This window comes from Hordeum vulgare, chromosome 2H (assembly GCF_904849725.1).
Source record: "Hordeum vulgare subsp. vulgare chromosome 2H, MorexV3_pseudomolecules_assembly, whole genome shotgun sequence".
Classification (NCBI taxonomy): Eukaryota; Viridiplantae; Streptophyta; class Magnoliopsida; order Poales; family Poaceae; genus Hordeum; species Hordeum vulgare.
Window position 1 is genome coordinate 9,455,460 of NC_058519.1, and position 17,807 is coordinate 9,473,266.

The 17,807-nt window shown below is 44.3% G+C and overlaps 1 protein-coding gene, 1 non-coding gene and 1 pseudogene across 2 annotated transcripts; all 3 read left to right on the plus strand.

The window, feature by feature from the left end:
* The first annotated feature begins 3,838 nt into the window (after window positions 1–3,838).
* On the plus strand, window positions 3,839–6,154 carry LOC123424872 (NADH-ubiquinone oxidoreductase chain 1-like). Its single transcript, XM_045108564.1, has 2 exons — window positions 3,839–3,864; window positions 5,683–6,154. The coding sequence occupies exons 1-2, from the start codon at window positions 3,839–3,841 to the stop codon at window positions 6,152–6,154; spliced, it is 498 nt and encodes a 165-aa protein (XP_044964499.1).
* TRNAP-UGG lies at window positions 4,443–4,517 on the plus strand. The gene has a single exon. It is a non-coding gene; the product is annotated as a tRNA-Pro (tRNA).
* An 8,129-nt stretch (window positions 6,155–14,283) lies between the features above and the next one.
* LOC123429119 lies at window positions 14,284–15,852 on the plus strand (annotated as a pseudogene).
* Window positions 15,853–17,807: the final 1,955 nt, after the last annotated feature.

A 17,807-nucleotide genomic window follows, 5' to 3' on the forward strand; every position in this document is an offset into this window, starting at 1 on the left:
TCCCACCAGCCCACTAAGGGCTGGTGCACCACACCCAAGGCCTATGGGCTTCCCCTGGGTGGGTTGCCCCCCCCCCTTTCCCCCCCCCCGGTGAACACCCGGAACCCATTCGTCATTCCCGGTGCATTCCCGGTAACTCCGAAAACGTTCCGGTAATCAAATGAGGTCATCCTATATATCAATCTTCGTTTCTGGACCATTTCGAAAACCCTCGTGACGTCCATGATCTCATCCGGGACTCCGAACAACATTCGGTAACCAACCATATAACTCAAATACGCATAAAACAACGTCGAACCTTAAGTGTGCAGACCTTGCGGGTTCGAGAACTATGTAGACATGACCCGAGTGACTCCTCGGTCAATATCCAATAGCGGGACCTGGATGCCCATATTGGATCCTACATATTCTACGAAGATCTTATCGTTTGAACCTCGGTGCCAAGGATTCATATAATCCCGCATGTCATTCCCTTTGTCCTTCGGTATGTTACTTGCCCGAGATTCGATCGTCAGTATCCGCATACCTATTTCAATCTCGTTTACCGGCAAGTCTCTTTACTCGTTCCGTAATACAAGATCCCGAAACTTACACTAAGTCACTTTGCTTGCAAGGCTTGTGTGTGATGTTGTATTACCGAGTGGGCCCCGAGATACCTCTCCGTCACACGGAGTGACAAATCCCAGTCTCGATCCATACTAACTCAACGAACACCTTCGGAGATACCTGTAGAGCATCTTTATATTCACCCAGTTACGTTGCGATGTTTGATACACACAAAGCATTCCTCCGGTGCCAGTGAGTTATATGATCTCATGGTCATAGGAACAAATACTTGACATGCAGAAAACAGTAGCAACAAAATGACACGATCAACATGCTACGTCTATTAGTTTGGGTCTAGTCCATCACATGATTCTCCTAATGATGTGATCCCGTTATCAAGTGACAACACTTGCCTATGGTCAGGAAGCCTTGACCATCTTTGATCAACGAGCTAGTCAACTAGAGGCTTACTAGGGACAGTGTTTTGTCTATGTATCCACACATGCATTGTGTTTCCAATCAATACAATTATAGCATGGATAATAAACAATTATCATGAACAAAGAAATACAATAATAACTAATTTATTATTGCCTCTAGGGCATATTTCCAACATAAAGGGCACGTAGGCGGTGAATCGGGTTGAAAATGAAAGTCGCCAAAAAGTGGCGGAATGCTCTCGAAACCAATTCACTTGAGTGAGACAGAGGAGAGTGGAATTTCGTGTGTAGGGGTGAAATCCGTAGATCTATGAAGGAACGCCAAAAGCGAAGGCAACTCTCTGGGTCCCTAACGACGCTGGGGTGCGAAAGCATGGGGAGTGAACAGGATTAGATACCCCGGTAGTCCATGCCGTAAACGATGTGTGTTCGCCCTTGGTCTACGCGGATCAGGGGCCCAGCTAACGCGTGAAACACTCCGCCTGGGGAGTACGGTAGCAAGACCGAAACTCAAAGGAATTGACGGGGGCCTGCACAAGCGGTGGAGCATGTGGTTTAATTCGATACAACGCGCAAAACCTTACCAGCCCTTGACATATGAACAACAAAACCTGTCCATAATAGGATGGTACTGACTTTCATACAGGTGCTGCATGGCTGTCGTCAGCTTGTGTCGTGAGATGTTTGGTCAAGTCCTATAATTAGCGAAACCCTCGTTTTGTGTTGCTGAGACATGCGCCTAAGGAGAAATTGCCACCGTTGTGAGCCGAGGAGCCGAGTGACGTGCCAGCGCCACTACTTGATTGAGTGCCAGCACGTAGCTGTGCTTTCAGCAAGAATTTCACCATTGGGAGCCGGTGCCTTTCAAAGCACTTTCACGTGTGAACCGAAGTCGTCTTGCCCAAGACCCACGGAGACCTACCTATAGTGACGTCAAAGTACCAGTGAGCATGGAGGTTTGGTTGAAATTGGTTACGACGATGTCGAGTTGGCGGCGGAGGAAGACTCGGCATGAAGGCCAGCCACCCGGTGGTGTGGTACGTAGTGGTAATAGTACGCGCCCCGCTCCGAAACAAAGAAAAAGGTGCGTGCCGCACTCACGAGGGACTGCCAGTGAGATACTGGAGGAAGGTGGGGATGACGTCGAGTCCGCATGGCCCTTATGGACTAGGCCACACACGTGCTACAATGGCAATGACAATGGGAAGCAAGGCTGTAAGGCGGAGCGAATCCGGAAAGATTGCCTCAGTTCGGATTGTTCTCTGCAACTCGGGAACATGAAGTTGAAATCGCTAGTAATCGCGAATCAGCATGTCGCAGTGAATATGTACCCGGGCCCTGTACACACCGCCCGTCACACCCTGGGAATTGGTTTCGCCCGAAGCATCGGACCAATGATCACCCATGACTTCTGTGTATCACTAGTGCCACAAAGGCCTTTGGTGGTCTTATTGGCGCATACCACGGTGGGGTCTTCGACTGGGGTGAAGTCGTAACAAGGTAGCCGTAGGGGAACCTGTGGCTGGATTGAATCCTTCGCGATGGAAATGCCCTCGCCTACTTCACTAAACTAAGGACCTCAACGGTATAAACATGTAGATTTTCTACTTTTCCATTTTCCTTCTTGTTTATCAATCACCAATCAAGACAAACCGGGCACTACGGTGAGACGTGAAAACACCCGATCCCATTCCGACCTCGATATATATGTGGAATCGTCTTGCGCCATATGTACTGAAATTGTTCGGGAGACATGGTCAAAGCCCGGAGAAAGAGCAATAAAACTAAAGAAAGCGTTAGCGCATTGGACTCGAAATCCAAATTGTGCTAGCTGACAAAGAAAAAACAGAATATAACAGAGAAATATTGGTTCTGGCTGGGAGCCGGCATAGGACTGAAAATCCTCTTTCGCCGGGCCTTTTGGACTCGAAATCCAAACAGAGAGAGTGGTTCAAATCCACCTCAGAACGAACAATGAAAAAGGCGTCGAGCGGGTGCAAGCTCGAGGAGCTAGGAAGGATGGAAGAAAGCTTGACCGTTTTTTCACTGAACTACTCGAACTTTTTGTTAGAAAAAGCGGAAATAGCTCAGTTCGAGAGAGGGTTGAGCTTCATCGGTTAGTGTGCACCAAAGGATGAGGTTTCTTTCCCATCCTACAAATTGAAACCGTTCTAGCTTGATACTGCGATATCGTCAAATCATCCAACGGAGCATGGAAACCATTTCGGTGGCGGTAATGGCCTCCAGTAGTTTTCTATGGAACCATACCACTATGGTCATCTATATGATTAGACCGTGCCGCTTCACTAGACTTTCCTGAACCATCCATTTGATCCCCACGGTCGTGACACCACTTTCTAAACAGAAGTTTCCAAAATCCAATGCGGAACCAAGCAGTAAGAGAAATTCATCATGGTAATTATTAATCGAAAACCAAAGTGGAACGGAGAGAACGGAGAGTCCGTTACAATGAAAAAATTGTTGAGGAATCATGTTGAAAGAACAACATTCTGTGTCATAAATATCGTATATAGAGATTTTTCATGTATCGACGCTTTTGATTCAATTATGAAAGTACGCTGTACTGGACTTGCACCCCTAGTTACGCAGAAGTGCAAGCACAGAAGCGGATGACCGGACCTTACCAACATACTCAAAAAAGTATTCTATACTGGGGTCTGTGCTCTTGACAAGCAGTGTTTCCAGTCTAGCTGTGTCAAATCGGGTGTGAAGTGTCCTTCTAGGTTCTGGCTGGTAGAGCAGAGGACTGAAAATCCTCTTTAGTTTCACGCATGGGACTCTAAATCCCAATTGCGCTAGCTCTGTGGTTCGATTCCACAACAGAACGAACAATGAATGAATGTGGGCGGTCAACCAGGTAAGCCTGTGCCCAGGAAAGAAAGGACTAGGGAGGGATTGAGAGAAGCTTTCACAGTGGAAAATGAAAAAAAGCATATCGTTCTTAGAAATTGTGGAATTTGACTCAGTTAGAGCTATGGTTTAGCATCAAGAGGGAAGTTTTGTAAAAGCAACAGGAAGAATTGCTCAGATACCCGTGAGCGTATATAACTTGGGTCGTGTTATAAATGCTCTGGCTAAACCTATTGATGGGAGAGGCGAAATTGTAGCTTCGGAATCTCGCTTAATTGAATCTCCCGCTCTGGGTAGAATTTCCAGGCGTTCTGTATATGAACCCCTTCAAACATTTAGAATTGCTATCGATTCGATGATCCCTATAGGGCGCCATCAGCGAGAGTTCATTATTGGGGACAGACAGACTGGCAAAACAGCAGTAGCCACAGATACAATTTGAAAGAAAAAAGGGCAAGATGTAAGAAGAACGAGAGCGAGCCTTCACGAAAGAAAATGCAAGTGAAAGAGAATTGTAAAAATTTCCTAAAAGCGGTGGTTCTTTTCTTTATGGATCGGGTAGATCCATATGTTCTGAGGGGGAGACGAGGTGTAGCGCAGTCTGGTCAGTGCATCTGTTTTGGGTACAGAGGGCCATAGGTTCGAATCCTGTCACCTTGATGTGGTATTCACACAATGGGGCCGAAGTGCAAAGCCCCGTAGCCTATCCGCGGTCGGGAAGGCAGGCGAAAAGCGCGCACAAAAGAAAAAGAAAGCTAAAAAGCTTATTTTGCAATCCATTATCTTTGGTATTCTTCTATATTTAGGTCATATTATATAGCTATTTCACAGGTTTTATTTACATACCTCAGTCATGTTATTTGTCTAGCCTTCAATCAGAATAGCCTCTCCACCGGTTCCGAAGATTCTTTCGGCATCAATGTGCTTTTGGAATCTTCCTATGAAACAAATAACATTCTGGAACAGTTTAGGACAGAACAGGCCTGAGTAGAAAGCGAGCTTTTTTCGCGTATAGCCACCTCGAAGCCCAATTAGCGCACGGGCTGCCCCCTCAACTCAACCCTGACGAGTACGCAAACTTGGTCACGGAGCATTTAGACGGTGCAGTTAGTATTGACCACTACCGCCAAGTCCATAATTCACAAATTGATGAAGTCCACATAATGGAGCTCAAAAGCCGATTACCAAATCTACTTTTTTAGCATCTTGAAACCGCACATAAGAAATATTATGAATGAATCACCTTACAATAACATACGAGAGACAGCTTTCTATTTTGTCGAACAACAAGTCAAACCCAATGAACAATTCCATTCAAAGGAATGTTCTAGAGTTTTTTCCACTATATTCGCGATATTTAACAAAATGGAATAAATTTTTCACGATTTCTAGAGTTCCGGGATTACTTCACTGATATCGATTTTCGCCTAAGCACGGCCTCTAGGTTAGTTCAAAGTGTAATACAACGAACTATCGATACACCGAAAACGAGTCAAGATGGATACATAAAATGGAGACATCGTGGATTACCCAAATTGGGACGACGATAGGACATTTCACTTTCTTTCGCAATATTTCTGATCATGACTCAACCACTAGGAAAGGGGATTGCTTACTCTCAGCCACGTTTTCGCTTATGCTTAGTCAAGTGAGGATTCCATTCGAAGTAACGTAACAGGAGAACCATCTTCAAAACTTCTCGGGATCCGGAGTTTTTCGATAAAAGGTCCCATCCTTCAATATCATGATTGGGTCAACCAGGCCAGATCATAAGTGAAATAGTTTGATCGGGTCGACCAGGTCAGGCCCGATCATGAGTGAATAGAAAATCGAAAACATACATAGCTGTTCCAGTGGAAATACTTTGTTTAATTCTACCACTTCTACTAGGAGTAGCCTTTTTAGTGCTACCCGAACGTAAAGTAATGGCTTTTGTGCAACGTCGAAAGGGTCCTGATGTGGTGGGATCGTTCGGATTGTTACAACCTCTAGCAGATGGTTTGAAATTTATTCTAAAAGAACCTATTTCACCAAGTAGTGCTAATTTCTCCCTTTTTAGAATGGCTCCAGTGGCTACATTTATGTTAAGTCTGGTCGCTTGGGTCGTTGTACCTTTTGATTATGGTATGGTATTGTCAGATCCGAACATAGGGCCACTTTATTTGTTTGCCATATCTTCGCTAGGTGTTTATGGAATAATTATAGTAGGTTGGTCTAGTAAGACGGGGGGCGGCCGTTCAGTCGCCTATGATATACAGACCAATTGGTCAAAAATGGGTTTGTGCCGCAGGTGTTGAACGATCTACTCTACACAGGTGTGGGCTTACAGGGCTAGGGCTCAGAAACCCTTTCATTCATTCATCAAGGGGTCGGTCACTTTCCCGGGCCGGGATCGAGAAGTGGAAGTCATAAAAAAGAGATGTTTCTCTTCGCACCTCATATCAAGAGGAAAGGTAGCTTGTCAAGCTGGTCTCACTATTGGAAATTCTAGCTTTTTTTTCACCGGCTCTTCTTCTTTGTCAACGCTACTAAGGACCTGACGGTTCGCCTACTTGATGGATGAAAGAACATGAGAAAGGGTTCTAAAATAAAAGGCTAGAAAGTCTACTACAGTACATTCAAAGTCAGCGCTGAGTTTGCCTAGCCTCGCCTACTCATTTTTGTAGGCGAGCGAGTTAGCGAAGAGGCTTAGGGATAAGAGAGTGTCAGTGCGTACGTAGCCTTCATTCTACTATGCTACACAAAGTCACTTAGCTCGACGTTAATTAAGAGAGTAAAGGAGGAATACCCTACATAGAAGAACCACAGTTCGCTTACAAAGGTATAACCTTTAGCTCCCCGGGGCTAAGCTGCTTCGCACCACTGATAGTTAATTAAGATTCCAGTTCAAAGGCGCTACTTTGTTTCGCAAGCCTTTGTCATTGTCAATCAACTAAGGTTGGCCCTCGGCCCCCTGTGAATCCGTAAAACAGAGAGCATGCCACAAAAAAAAGGATGGTCCCCTATGCATTTCATTCTTTCCGGAACGCAAAGAATTAAAGTACCTGACCCCCCATCATGGTGAACCTCTCCTTGTGATCGGGATGAGGTAGATGCGTCCCAGCCGGGGGGGCGGATCAAATCGGAGTTTCCTTAGGTAGCCACCGACCTACAGTTCTCCTTAAACTTCTGTGCTTGGTGGAAAAGAAGTGAACAAAGGTACGCTCGCTTGCTGTCTTGTTCTCTGCCGCGGACTGGGATCGCTCGCCAGCTAGGCCCTCTAGAAAAAAGTTGGAGCAACATTGTATGAGAACATATTACCCATCTTCGGGGACAAGGGGCGGAACGACCTCTCGATCTACTTACTGCAACCCAGGACGGGCGTCGTCGTCTAGGCGTGACTTCTTGTTTTGATCTCCCCTACGCCCAGGACGTTGTCTGGGCCAAGAGCCATAGTTAGTTGCTATTTCCATTTGGTTCTTCTTTCTCGTTGTTGATACCGGCAAGACCCAGCCAGATGATGATGTCTGTTGGTTGGTAGTGAGAGGACTCTTAGTACCCGCAAAAAAGGGCGCTGGTGAAAAAAAACAATCATTTGATTTAGTTCTTGCTCTCCCTTAGCAGCGGGAAAGGAGTCTATCTATCTGCCTAGCTTTGGTAGATTTCCCCCAACGCAATTCAAAAACGGAAATTCCACGAATCCCTGAGATGGATAAGTCCGACGACTCAGCAGCAGTGCGGAATTGAGTTTCTGGTCCGGTGGATCTGATCTATAGTTAGGGGGCAATACATACCAAAAGGTTTGAAGAAGGAAGGCGCAGTATATAACCAACCCACCCATAGCCGGTCTAACTTCTGAGAGAGAAACGTGATTTTCTTTCCCTAAGAGTCCTCGAGTACACACAGCTATTGCGGATCCTTTGCGAGATCAGGATTTTTGATTCATAATTTAGAATCAATCCATGTTAGGTCAACATCAAGACAGAGCATCTCAGTTGGCTCTGTCAAGGAAGTGAAACAGGCATTCCTAGGTTGAGGTTACCATAGGATTGACCCTCAGTCAGGCCTCCGATTCCAAGGAGTTGATTCAGCAAGTTCCCCGCGCTACCCCGCGGGAAGTCTAATCGGATCAATCGGTGGTTCCGTAATGAGTAGTCGAATACACATTGAGGGGGCCTTGCCTCCTCCTTCCCGCCCACACCTTCATTCTTTTCCTCCTCTGATCTTAGAAAGCATACTAAACTTCACTCCAATCTTTCTCCATTAGCAACAAGTGCAACTCTATCTATCGGCCGTTGATGAGTAAGCTTAGCTATACCGCTTAGGTTGCAAAGTAGCAAGCTCCCTTCTAATGCGTTATTGCTTGGAGCCTTCTCGCTTAGTAAGCCGCCTTCGGCCCTTCCTCCTTCTTACTCTGTTTGGTATTCGCTCGTGGGTTTGTTTCCAGGTTCTTTCGTTCTTGGTTGGCTCTCTCTATTGTTGTTTGTAGATCGTGCATCCTGCGCATTGATCCGGCAGCGAGACCCGCCCTGGTTGTAAAGCGAAGCGAGCCGTCCTTCCTTTCATTCGTTGCTTTGTCTTCGGTTTGTTTTTAAAGTCGACCTTCTATCGGGACTGTGGTGACGAACCTTACTCTCCTCGGTCAAGTGGTTGACCCGTCTGTCCAATAAGTTTACTAAGTGAATGGGAACCCTATAGTTTGACCAGCCTGGGAAGAGTAGTCAGAGGCAATTCGCTAATATGGAGCTGTTTATATCGGCTTTCTTTATTAACTAACAGGAAAAGAGAGACATGCGAGTTCGACTCTCGTTCTATCCATGTTCAGCAGTCCCTTTCCATCTTGGTACTGTTGATGGCAGTACCGCTCAACTACGAGATGCTTGAAAGTCGATGTATCAATAATGTTCCCAAGAGTAGCATCGAGCCTCGAAACGGCAAGCCATGCTTCAAGCTAAGTTAGTATGGATCTAATTGATTGCTAAACTGAAGGAACGATCTCTGTCGAAGATTCTCATTCTGAAGCAGGTGCCTAGCTCTGGAAGGATGGACGGGATCATACCTATTTGAATTGAAGAACATTCTATAACACTTGTTTTTGAGTGGGGAAGGAAAATAAGCACACAAGCGAACAACCATCTAACCGTCAGTCTGAACTCCCAGGATCAGTCCATCAGTAAGAAAAAGCTTCCGTTTCCGTCATTCAGCAGTGGAATGGAATAGTTCGATGGTATTGATCGTCCAACCATTGATTGGAATGTCTATCATGATAAACCGTGTAATTCTATAAGCTAAGAAAATGAGGCAACAAAGAACCTAACCGTCCTCTCTCATTGACTTCATCAGAAGATTCCTATGGTCTGGTTTACCTTTCTTCTTTCCTTGCAACCTTGGATCGATATGGTTCATTCCTGGGCTATGCTCTTTCAACGGTTGACAGAAGAGGGGGACGGGCAAGGATGATCAGACTGCTTGGTTCGGTTCGTCAGAGGTATTAAAAAACCTTCTTTCTGGTCTTTTCTTTCTTGCCGCCACTTTAACAGGTGCCGCTGCAATGAGAGCGTAAGTTGCGGAGTTTTTTCTGGATTCTTTTTTTTTGGTGCGCACTTCCTTTTTTTGGATAGAAAGAAGGGTTCAGTGGGAGGGCAAGGGGTAGTTAAGTTTTAGGTTGGCTCTTGTTTTTTACAGACTTTCTTTTCGGTGTAATTTAATAAAGAAGTAGCAATTGTTCATTTCATTTCATTTCTTTGCATTGGTAGTTCTTTTTCATTTGAAAGGGCAAAGGGGGGAGGGAAAGGATTGACCCTCAGGGATCATATTACTCAAGAAGACTGGGGGAAAATAGCAGGATTGGAAAAGTTCGAAGAGACTGAGGAAGACAAATCCATTGTCGAATCCTGCAGAGTGATAACATCGAGTAGTGGGGGCTGGCTGCCACCCCTGAGAGAGCTTGATTTACCAGAAATCCCGCCGAGTCCTAGTGGGCCTAGATTCCGCGATAAGTTCCGAGAAATGGAGGAAATGATGCATTCAAAGTTTGCAGAATTGCAAGAAAGACAAAATCCTTGAAAGAAAAACCAAACAAGACCAGATGTTCCCTATTGTTATCGGGAACGAGACTAAATGTTCGACCTTAATGAGATGGACCTTGATTCCTCTCCGTCCAGGAAAAGATGCGGCTCCTCTTTGTTCTACTACCTTCATCCTCGGGTGAAGCCGGTTGGCTCACCAAACAAGATATATACTGTGAAATCATTGGTAACCATGCCTAACGGTCGGTCATCTAAGCTATCGGCCAAGGCAAGTGAGAGATGTTCAAGAGTTGGGGGCATATCTTTAGCTCGAGCAGCATCCGCTCCCGAAATGTGAGTTAAGCTTTAAAAAAAAGAGCTACGAGTGGAACAGCTTCTTCTATTCCTTGTTGGCCTCCAGCTCCTTCTGTCCCTCAATCCTCTTCTCTGCCCTTTTTTTACTATTATGCATGGCATGCCCCCTGTTCGTATCTTAACAGGGCAACCTTCTCTTGCAAACAATCCCTTCGTCGCTAACATCGGTAATTCCCCATCCCTTTAATACTACCTTCGAGGAATTTCTCTCGCGTCCCTGTAGTGATAAGAGCGCATTCTCTAACAGCTTTGAAGCCGAGGCAGCCATCCTCTTGCCAATCCTAAACAAAAGAAAGAAAAGCCCTACCCGCCTTCATTGGTTGAGTAAGGGGCATTTACCTATCAGTCCTAGTCCTAAGGCGCAATCGGAGCACTAAGCCCAATTACAGCTTGACTCCGTAAATTAGACCTCATTCTCCTAGTCCTATTCCTGATTGTTATTTCGGATTCTGTGCCTGGGTGGTATCTTCTTACTATTGATTCAACCTCTTCGGGCAAACGTTGTCACTTCCTTTATTTGAAAAAAGGGGTCTAGAACTACAGTGATCTGATACCTTCTTCCCTTGGTCTGGGTAGGTAGGTTATGTAGGCTACAACTGTTCATAGGTTGTTCGATCACAAAAGGCCAAATAATCGATTACTAGTATGCCGGATATTGCCAGGAGGCCCTTCCCCCTATGTTTGACTCATCCTAGATGGGTTCACACCTGTTGATTCCGGTAAAAGAAAAAATCTTTTTCACGGCATCCGTCCCATCACACCAATCTATGCCAAGATAAAGAATGCTGGGTTGCCAGGAACAAACCTGTGATTCAAGGTCTTGCCTAGAATTGCCCTAAGAAAAATGCACCCCATTAATTGATCCCTCTTTAGGGTAGTATAAGTACATCCTCGACTATAGCACGAGTAGAGTCGAGTTCTCGTACTAACCTAAGAGCAGATATGCCGAAATATTTCCACGTTCAAGCAGCTAATCAGTAAACGACTTCTCCGTAACAGTTTGAAGATTGGCTCGCAACGCAAGTAGCGGCAAGAAAGGAGAGCAAGACTTCCTTTTCTAAAAGAAGAAAGAACTAGACTTCTATAAGAAGATTTTTATAATCGTAGATCGTGGAATATTCATCTATCTTATTAGGTAACTACTTTAGCTGCTCTCGAAACTGAACCATCGTGAATAGAACTAGCGCTTAAGGAAGAGTAGGATCTGTTAGCAAGTTATATTCAATCACCCGGTCTTCTCCTTCCTAGCTTTTAGATTTTATGATTCTCTCTTGGATTTTCATACACTTAGCCGTGTACGTATCTTGGCTAAACTCGAACCTATAGTTGATCCATCCATACTCGGTAAAGAATCAAAAAGGTACTTGAAGACGACTTTGAATGGGAGGAGGTTTTCTTTTTATCCCCCCTAACCTTATTTTTATGTCTTCTTCGTTCTCAGTCCCTACGGTCCATTGTAGGATGATTTTCCTTGAATTCGTTGGCAAGGTGATCAGGGTCCTCTCCCTGGTCCTATCGAACCAGTGACTTCTCTCCTGGGATTGAATATGTTTTGCCTTTCCCCGATGGTTCCGCATTCCTATGTGGGTAGGATTCGCCAGGGATGAGCGGCTTACTTAGCCTATGCGAAGCGCGAAGCATAAGAGAAGAGTGTAGCGAAGCGAGTGTAATACTTGTAGCGAATATAAGTAGTGTCAAAGCCTACACTGGCTTAGCTCTGCAGATGTTTTCAGGACGAAGACGGTGATACGATACCACTCGCCAGTGATGATAAGATTCTCATAGCATAGGTGGAAGATCCATCTAATTTTATTTATAGATTTATTTGTTCAAAGAAAAGACGCCTAAAATCATTCAGGGAACCTACTCTTGGTATCCTTTACCACATTCACTTTCCATATTCCCTTTCTTTAGTTCAGACGCTATCGTACCTGAGGGAAAATCCAAATTTCTATCAGCGATTCCCACCCAACTCTGGAATGACTCTCTCCTCTCTCCCTTAACATATCGAAGGCCTCTTATCCGTCAACCGCACCTTAATAGCTCAGACTTCCGAGACTTGCTGGATGATGCAGAAGGGCCAACATCAGAGGATCAATTGAATAACCAACTCTCCCACACCGCTACCGCTACTGCTCGAAAGCCTTTGGATCCCCTACAGGACTGTCATGAGCCCCTACAAGGAGTCAAAATAAAGCCGAAACCAGATACAGGAAGTGTGGACCCAGATCAATTGAGTGCGAGCCCTTTTATCTTGAGCTCATTCTCCTTATTTTAGAGCTGTGGCGAAGGTAAATTGAGCTCTGGCCTGTGGGGAAGGAAAAGTCTCTGACGAAGCTCCAGGGATTACAGGAAGGTTTAGGCCTTGTGAGCAGCTCCAAACGGTCAGAAAAGAAGATGGTCCCGCCCTTACTTCGGCTTGAGGAGTCGTTTTCTCGCTATCTTCTTCGTCTGGATTAGCCTTTTAGTATCCTAGTAGGTTGTTTGAGTTTCAGGAAAGGAAGAGGTGCTTTCTAAAACAGTCGTTACCGCTATGTTTTTTTTAATAAGTTCTTTTAGAGCATCGTGCCCCACTCTCCGAATAAAGTGTGCGCCTAAGGTGTCATGTATTTAAGAATATACATATAATAGAAATACTTTCCCAATCCGTATAAGAGGAAACAAGGGTCCGGCAATAAGCAGTAGAAGAATAACCCGCAGAAGAAGTTTAATCGCTTCCAGAGATCGGAGCTAGACAAAGATAAGACTCCACGGCGCCACGATCGGGATGATCCAAACGGGTCAAAAATGAGTCAAAACTTGTAAAACCCAGTTTTGGCCTTGTTACTAAGGAGAAATTGACATACTTAGCAAACAGAGATAGAATTATTTCAAAAAGAGATCAGGAAAGAGCCATTTCCCAACCAAATAAAACAGGAAAGCATGAGGCTCGAAGACCTTTCTCATTTCGAATTTCATCTTAGTATCGGTAATGCCCCGCCCAAAAGTATTTCATCGCAATCACATGCTAGCTATGTTGGAAAAGCTCGTTTGCACCCACTAACTAATACCTTCTTGTCAGTATTGAATTCTCCATGCTTTCGCCTTGCTTTGTAGTCATTTTCTATGAGTAATTGGTCCGAACTCAATTTCAAGAAAAAACTCTATCTCGCCTGTGGCCAAAAGTAGTGAAAATGGTATTTAGCTTAGTCAATATACAACACAACTGCTGATTCTTCGCGAGATGAAAACCCTTTGTCCTCCGTCTGCAGGGGCAATTCCTGAGAAAAGTGCTACTAGCCCTTGTTTTGGTCATGTCCACAGGCCTTTCCATTCGTCTTTATTCGTCTTTCTTTCGGCAATCTATGCATAATTCTACTTCTTGAACCACCGAATCCGCTTTTGAAAATGGATAACTAGCTCCATTCTACGTCAAGTACTAAGGATGGGCCCAAAGCACACTTTTGAAAGGCATCGGTCACCTTAAAAACCCAAAAAGTAGGAAGTCTAGCGTGCTTCTTTAGTGCTGCTCTTCGATTAGATGCTTTCTCACTGACGAGGCATATTAAAGTGAAAGAAGTTCTAGGTCGAGTCCCGAGAAGGCGATAGTTGATTTTGATCATGAAGTTGGCACTGGACTTTGGAATTGATTCTGGACCCCCACCTGCTCAGGACGCCCCGCCTGCTCAGGACGATCCCATTACGGATTTTCTGGAGGGGGACACGCTTGACCCAGCGCAAAAACGGGAATTCAGAAATATTCTGAATTTCTTGAAGACCAAAAGCAGAACGAACCTTCAAAATGAGCGAATCGTAATAAAAAGATATTGGGGGGCGAGGGTAGTAGTTACGAATCCAGGGCAATCAACCACTATCTAAAAACCCAGGTTGGACAACTGCGTGCTGGGGGATTAGCAGGGGATTTTGTCACAAAGGAATTACGGAAATGGAAAAGGGACTTCAAAGCTCATAAGAGACGGTCCCACTTCTATCAGGGCCTTCTCGGGGTCTTGAGCAATGCTAATTTGCATTGATTGCAAACAGGGTGCGGGATTCTCTGACGCAAACAAAGAAAAGGTCTCGGAGAAAGGAATCAGTCTCTTCAGTCCGGCGCATGCCTCAATTTCATTTTTCCTTTGAATTACTCATTTTTTTGAATTTCGCACCGGAAACTTTTCTAGGAGAAGTTTGAATCCGTTCCGTTCGGATATTGATCGGTCTTGGTTTGACATGGTTTACGCGTTACTGGTTCCCGGAAGAGTCAATTTCTCCATTAGCTAAACCCTTTATTACCCTACCTTTGGACTCGTATTTTGTTTGTACACAATCAACGGAGGCCCCCCCCCCCCCGACATATGTTGCAACGTCTTCAATAGCATGCTCTTACTTCGTCTTTCCCTTAATAAGTCATCAAATTTGGTGCTTTTCGATCCCTAGTTGCTATGGGGAACAAAGGCAGAAATACAATAGAATCCTCCATTTAAGTGGTTCTCGCTTCTCCTTGTTCCTGCTCCTAACTCCTCCCCGGGTAGTTCCCAATGTTTGGCACTTTCCATACTTCGTGGGTGCAACATCAACAAATTCGCTCATGATCAAGTTACAACCTAAGATCTATGACTATATTATGTTAACTGTTCGTATTTTGTTCATTCCGTCGGTATGCTCCCAGGTACCTGTAATTGTGATCTGTTTGCCAGAACCAAGGGGTCTTTCTGTGGAAACCTTCACGAGCAATCGTCGTTTTTTGATGGTTTTTCCGCTTTTCACAGCTGCTCTTTCCACACCCCCGGATATCTGGTGCCAAACCGTCGCCCCTTTCCTTATATATTCGATAATCGAGTTTGCTATCTTTGTGGCATTGATTGTACAAGTTCGTGAAGAGGGCTGGACGAGTAGAATGAGCGAAAGCGGCTCGATCGAGAAAAAAGAGGAGTAGACTAGAAAACCTAGAACTTAAAAAGTCACTATCAATGAATTCCCGAGCAATTCTAAACCAACATATGCTCCGTATAGACAGAATCTCAGATAAGAACCTAACAGAAGTTTCGCGACTCCTTCATGGAATATAGGTCTGAGTATATAAATAATGTCAGTTCGAACCAGACGAGTCGTTATCATTTGTTCCCCTAACCGAGTCCATTAGCTCTTGTTGCCCTTCTATGGTGGGGATCCATAGAGAGTTCGTTTTATGAAATATCTGATAAAGTAAAAAAAAAAGAGACAGGTAGTTGCAACAATCAGAAACCATAGAAAAAAAATGCATATCCCGTGTGTGCTCTAGTTTTGGGTTCTCCTAGACCACCATTATGAACCAAAAACAACCATACCTAGTGAAGGGGAGCTCTTCACAGCTGTCAGTGGAAAGATGGAAATTGGTTCTAAAAGAGCCGAGCTAGGGATAAGAGATATGGTTGGTTGGCAGAATGGAAGGAATGCTATTCTAATGGGAAACGGGAAAAGAATGGTTCCCAATACAGGGCCCGAAGAAGAGAGACGAAAGGAAGTAGTGAAAGAAGAAATAAAGTACGCGGATCAAACTGAAAAATCACATAGCTACTAAGTCAAAACGTCCAATGAGAATGGAGATCAAGAGGGACATGAAATCCATTAGCAGCTCTATCAGTTATTTCATTATTAGCATTCCTTAACCAATAGAAAAAGAAAGAGATCACAAGCGTTATCAGTCTCCAAACACATCTATCTATAAAAAGGAGTAGGGCACCTGATATGAAATACATACTGGAGTCAAGGATTGGGACCACTAGTGAGAAGGCCAATAAATCATTTTTCTGTATCGGAAGGGAAAGAAGGACCATCCATTGGCAAGCACTAAAGGTAGGAATCTAGTGGCTGTTGCATCAAGCTCCATCCATGATTTTACACTCTAGAGGAGAGAACTGTTGTGAGCCAGCTTTGTAGCGACCTTTCTTATGCGGAAGCAAAACCTGTATTTCTATACGAGTTTCCTTCGGTTGCTTAGGGTGAGCAAGCCCATAATATTCCATTTATATTCTTTCTCCCTTTTCTGTTGGAGTTACATAGGAGTGGTCCATAGGGGGGGCACTAATTACTGGTTGGGAACCATCGGTCCATAGGCGCGCGAATAGGAGTCCATCCAGTTTATTCTTTTGGGGTTGTGTGTGGGACTGATTCCTTTCCTCTTGATGTGGAAAAATAGGCTCTTAGGGCATATGCTGCCTTTACCGGAAAAAGAAAGTCAACGGACTTCATGGACGAGGAGGTGGAGGATGAATGGTATGGCTTGCTCACTTGCTTAAAAACTTATTTTCCAAAATAAAGAGAAAGAATATAAATCTCCGAATGGAGAAAAGCATATTCTAGTATTTGCCCATAAGCTTATTCCAAATAGGAGTGCTACATAAGCATATGCTAAAGGGGGAGGAATCCATTTATTATTTATTTCTTAGCCTGGGCCCAACTATGTACAGAAATCTATCTATTATTGCCTGCATCGACAGCAAAGTAAACTCTCACTGATGATAGAAGAACAACTCTTAGGGCAGTTGCAAGGAAACTATGAGCTATTTATTGTTCCTTTCTTAGAAAAAAAAGATAAAGGATGGCTTATGGTCTATTTTCTTACTTGACTATCCTGCGTGACTTGGCAAATAAAAGAGAACCCCATTTCGCCCGGAATTGGACTTGTTTGCTACCTTGGGAAATCTTTCTGCTTACCTACTTGCTGACCTTAGGATAGGAAATGCATATTACCTGAAAGCTAGTCGCTCGGCTGGCACGCTATCAAAGCACTTAGGATTGGCTGGAACAGAACCCCTGAGAAACTTGTGAACATTTCGAAGAATATAGAGACGAGAGAGAAAAATGTATATTTTGTATCGTTTCTTCGAAACCTCGCTTACGTTTCACTTCCCTTCACCAACCTCAGAGGGTACTACGGGCTTAGACTCTCTAAGATATCCATCCCTAAACTAAATAAAGTAGCGAAAATCATAAGAGAAGCTTTGTGTTCAGAAGGTTGGGAAGGAGTACGCCCGGTTTGTCTTGATTTGCTTCATCCATGATTCCCCTTGTGGAGTGAAGTGGAATGCTAAAGATACAAAAGTGAACCGTAGGATCTCGTCTTACCCCATTGACAAAACTTGTCCAAGAAACCCTGTATGTATCGACTATGTAAATAAAGCCCTAATGTTTGAATTCCGCATACACCAAGAACGACCAATTAGCTCTAGCCAAACCTTTCACATAACTTTGCATTTATGCCCAAAAAGGGACAACAGGTTTTGCCCATTGGTTCAAAGAAGTATGCTAATTTCCTTGGATGTGTATTATTCTTCTGGATTTGGTCGGTTGTATTATATATATACATATAAATATGAAAATGGAGCATTCTACTGTCAATGAAGTAAATACTCTAATTTGGAAATGTTGAGCTCTATTGTTTGGAATAGGCTCGCTCCATCCTTCCGCCCGGCTGTGCTTTTACCTTTTTTTTGTAGTGGTCTCCTGGTATTTTTTTGAAACGCCTGCCTTTTCCAATGATGGTGGAACCAGATCCAACACTTTCGGGATATCTCCCCGTGTTGCGCTCAGCATGTCCCACCATCTGAGCTAACCTAACCTGTCCTTA